The following is a 5,000-nucleotide window of genomic DNA, read 5'->3' as shown; positions in this document are numbered from 1 at the left end:
ACGAGACCAGAAAACCAGAAAACATCGACGAGACTCAACAAGAATCTCTGACGTCAAGCCTGAGCAACATGTTGAGCATCCATAAGAGAAGTGTGTTCGGAATCATGTGGGTGTTCCTGGTATTTGTAATGTCATTCCCATTTGTAAAAGCCAAACTCTCACACTTAAGGTTTTTCCCCCTTATGCAACACTGAAATCAGAGACGGGTCATTTGGGACTTGTGCTAACAATGTGACCTTTTTCTTCCCTCTCTTCTCTCTCATTTCCTCTCTTGTTTTGTTCTCTTTCTCTCTCTCCCTCTCCTCCTGTATATCCCTTCTCTCTTTTCCCCTTTCTTTCTCTCCTCTCTCTCTTCCTCTCTCTCCTTTTGTTCCTCTCTCCTCCTCTCTCTCCTCTCTCTCTCTCTCTCCCCCCTCTCTCTCCCTCTCCCCTCTCCTCCTCTCTCTCTCCTCCTCTCTCTCCTCTCTCTTCTCTCTTTCCCCTCTCTCTCTCTCTCTCTCTCGTCCTCCTCCCTGTAGAGTTGAATGGCTCCTCCACCCTGCGGTACCACACCTATAACCCCGGCTACAGCGGCATCTCTCTGGCCCACATCGCCAGCCGCACCAAACCCGTGAGTCTGACATCAGCCCATTCCAGCCAGGGGAAGCGTGGCAAGCTGCACGCACACACACACACACACACACACACACACACATTCACACATAGACATGCACACACATACACACACACACACACACACACACACACACACACACACACACACACACACACACACACACACACATACACATATAGACATGCACACACACACACACACACACACACACACACACACACATTCATGCACACACACACACACACACACACACACAGACAGCAACACACACACACTCATGCAATATGTGCACACTGAAGCTCATCCAGGAATGTATACACACACACACACACACACACACACTGATAACAAATGTACTCACACACATACAGTACAGTACACACCATCACTGACGTGCTCCATGAAGGAATGTTTATGATTAAAACCACATTGGTCCATGGGACACTCACTGCTCTTTTCAGGTGTAGACAACAAGCTTGCCTATATGGAAATGACCTCTGACCCTGACAGTAATGACCTCTGTGCCCCCTCTCAACTCCAATGCCCCCCCCCCCCCCCCCCAGTGCCACGTATCTCAACAGCTGGGGTGTTTTGCTGTAGCATCTTGGTGATAGAGATGTCATTACTCTGGCTTGTGGCCAGAACCCACTAAGCACTCTCTCTTGTTCTCTCTCTCTCTCTCTCTCTCTCTCTCTCTCTCTCTCTCTCTCTCTCTCTCTCTCTCTCTCAATGAGCACATCCCCTGCAATGCCGTTTGTGATTTTGACCGTAAATAACACAGAAGCTCAAATGGGCATTGTGTGTGTGTGTGTGTGAGGAGTGTGGGTCTCAGGTTCTGACGTAGACACATAGTTTACGGGCGGCTTCCTCCGCAGCTCAGCGTTTTGGCCGAGGCTAGCCAGAGAGAGGGTGTGTGTGTGTGTGTGTGTGTGTGTGTGTGTGTGTGTGTGTGTGTGTGTGTGTGTGTGTGTGTGTGTGGAGTGCAGGGGCGGAGATGTGGGTTCGGGGGTATTTATACGCCGGCATTTGCAGGCCAGGCGGGAAAGTCCACGACGCGGCGGTGGTGACACAGCTCGGTGGTCGCACCCCGCCAGCACGACCGTGCGGTATTTCACTCGACTCCGTCACAGCCCAGTTTAGAAGGTGAAGGGGAGCACACACACACACACAGAGATAAACATACATACACATACACACAAACACATACACACACACACACACACACACACACAGATAAACATACATACACATACACATACACACACACACACACACACACACACACACACACAGATAAACGTGCACACACACACGCACACACACACACACACACACAAAGAGAAACACACACACACACACACACACACACACAGAAAGAGAGAGAGAGAGAGAGAGAGAAACATACACATATATATATATATATACGTACGCACACACACACAGAAACACACACACACATTCCCCATGCATGAGCTCAGCTGATTATCGACACAGGGAGGGGCCACAGTGTCTGTCTGCCTTCACTGCTGAGAGCAACATGGGGAGCAGGGTTAGCTTACTGTGGAGCCAGAGCCTCAGAGCTGACCCAGATCCACTATGAGCTAATGTCCAAGACCATCATGGGGGATGTATTCAAAATACTAAACAAAGGCGAAATGTTCCTGGAAGTTTTTAATTATCACAGTCAAAGAACATTTCCAATGAATGTTGCCAAAAAATGTTACATGGTCTGAGGACATTGTTCTCAGTGAGCAAATCCTAGGCTTTCCATTTGAAATTGAACTACGACTACACAATAGCTCTCATTTTACAGAGAGTGCAGACATTTAAGTACTAGTTAAAGTGTTGTCAAGGAGACAGTGGTAGATGGAGGATGTAGAAGGGAAGAGAGGAAGTGCATTATAAGTGCATGGTAAGTGCATTGTAAGGATGTGCATGGTAAGTGCATTGTAAGGAAGTACATACTGTAGTAAGTGCATGTGAGGTGACTTCGGTGGTTAGATGTGTGAGGAGAGATCCAAAACGTTTGCCTCAAAGATTGCTTGCAGCATGTGAGCGCACCTCTGGTTCCAACAGCATGGGTGGAGTCTATTAAGATTCCAACAGCATGGGTGGAGTCTATTAAGATTCCAACAGCATGGGTGGAGTCTATTAAGATTCCCTCTCACTGCTGCCTGCAGCATGGACAGCAGATCTGACTGAAGAGGCAAAACCAGGCAGTTCAGGGTTGGACTCGGATTTGGCCACGATAGCCTACTGGACCCAACACGGCCTTTGGCCACGATACTGGACCCAACACGGCCTTTGTCCACGATACTGGACCCAACACGGCCTTTGTCCACGATACTGGACCCAACACGGCCTTTGGCCACGATACAGGACCCAACACGGACACACTGAGGTGACTTTGGACCTCTGAGAGACTTCTGCTCATCGTGAGGAGACTGGACAATGGGTAGCCATGGATTGAATTGCACTCTGACATGCATGATCCTGTGCTTGTCCAACCTGTGTGGGTTAGGTCCAGCTCTGCAGCCCCGTTCACCACGCATGAGTCCATCTGGACAGCAGCATATAGAGTAGAGTGGGAGACAGAGACCTTCATGCATCTGGACAGCAGCATATAGAGTAGAGTGGGAGACAGAGACCTTCATGCATCTGGACAGCAGCATATAGAGTAGAGTGGGAGACAGAGACCTTCATGCAGCTGACAGCAGATACCCTGCTGAGGTGCAGCAACTACAGGGAGAATTCAACAGGCATGACAGTTCCAGGTCTGATCTGATGGCTGAGACTACACAGAAGCTAAGACAGAAGATGTCAGTGGACTGGACTCCCTGATCTGGCTATAAGCTGCCCCTGATCTGGCCCTGATCTGGCCCTGATCTGGCTCTGATCTGGCCCTCATCCACGGTGTGTCAAAAATCAATCCATTCCCCTTGTTATGAGCTCATCCTATAAGGTGCTACAAAGACAGACAGTGGATGGAGCCTTGAAGCCAGATCTGTAGCCAGCTGTAACTGGATAGCAGGTGACCTTTCACCCCATCTGGCCCTCACCTGGCCCTTGTCTGGCCCACTTCTGGGCTGCCTCTGGCCCGATGCTGTTCGGTTCAGTCAGGAATGGAAGGGCTCTGTGTGGGTGGAGGTCGGCTTGCTAAAAGCTTTCAGTGGACAGTGGGGAACCTGAGCTGTTTGTGCGGCCAGAGTTATGAACATGTGAGTGACCACAGAGCTCTGTTTGGGGGAGATGACTGGCTCCTGATGCCGGGGCAGCCATATTGTTCTTTGTCCTCGGCGGAAAAGCCCAACTCTACGCCAAAACAAACTGGAAGCTCAGTTTTTATTAAGACTGCACTCCACACAGCACAGGAAGTGATTGAGACAGATAGGAGAGAGGGAAAGAGAGAGAGAAAGAGAGAGAAGAGAGAGAGAGAGAGAGAAAGAGTAGAGAGGGAGAGAGGCAGAGAAAGAGAGAAAAGAGAGAGAGAAAGAAAGAGAGATAGGGAGAGAGAAGAGAGAGATATAGAGAGACAGAGAGAGAAGAAAGAGAAAACAGAGAGAGAAGAGAGAAAAAAGAGAGAAGAGAGACAGACTGACACATCTCTGGCCAGGAAAAGTGTTTCTCAACTTTCACTCCAGAGCTGTTGTACTCCCACTTCCTCTCCCACACTCACTCATTCTTGGCCCACACTGACCCCTCATAGTGCTCTCTCCGCTCCCCCGCATGATGCCCTCTGCCCTCCACCCCTCTACTCTTCTACTCCTTTTCTTTTCTTTCACCCACTCTACTTCTTTACACTTCTTCACCCATGGCTGCCTTTCACTTTCTTTCTTGTTTTCTTATTCATTCTTTTCTCCTCTCTTCTCTTCTCTTCTCTTCTCCTTTTGTCTTCTTCCCTTCTCTTCTCTTCTCTCGTTCCACTCTTCTTCTCTCTACTTGTTTTTGTTCACTCTCTTGAGTGCCCGTTGTCTCTGTGCTCTGTGTGTGGTTTGAAGAATGGTCCACGCCGTGGTCAAGTCTTTCTTCTGACAGAGACGTGTAGTCTCCGTGAGAGTAGTCCGTAGCGACTAGCGGCTAGCGCGGTCACCTTATCCGCTCCCAGACCCAACTCTCTGACCACTTCACTCAGTGATATGGAGGTCATCCGTTCACATACTCACATACTTGGCTCCAGTGGTCGCCTCTCTCAAGAGAGATTAAAGGTGCAGTGAGCAATTTTATTCCCATACACTTTGTTAAATTCAGCAAGTTGTTCCTCATGGGCATGATGCTGTTGGTTCAGTGTTTATGCTCAAATAAACAATCCTGACTCTGCAAATCAGACACAAACATAGTGGCCGTAAACAATCCCAACCAATCAACACAGTGCAGCATGAACACA

The 5,000-nt window shown here is 49.0% G+C and overlaps 1 protein-coding gene across 1 annotated transcript in view; it reads left to right on the top strand.

Moving 5' to 3' along the window:
• LOC134068657 (plakophilin-3-like) overlaps positions 1–5,000 on the top strand; it is a 46,590-nt gene that overhangs the window by 17,084 nt on the left and 24,506 nt on the right. The window contains exon 3 of the mRNA XM_062524353.1: positions 519–610. Coding sequence (XP_062380337.1) covers positions 519–610 — 92 coding nt within the window. The remainder of the gene's footprint in view (positions 1–518; positions 611–5,000) is intronic.

Source organism: Sardina pilchardus, chromosome 21, assembly GCF_963854185.1.
Source record: "Sardina pilchardus chromosome 21, fSarPil1.1, whole genome shotgun sequence".
In the NCBI taxonomy this organism is placed as follows: Eukaryota; Metazoa; Chordata; class Actinopteri; order Clupeiformes; family Clupeidae; genus Sardina; species Sardina pilchardus.
The sequence above is the reverse complement of the archived record's forward strand: the minus strand, read 5'-3'. Positions and strand labels throughout refer to the sequence as shown.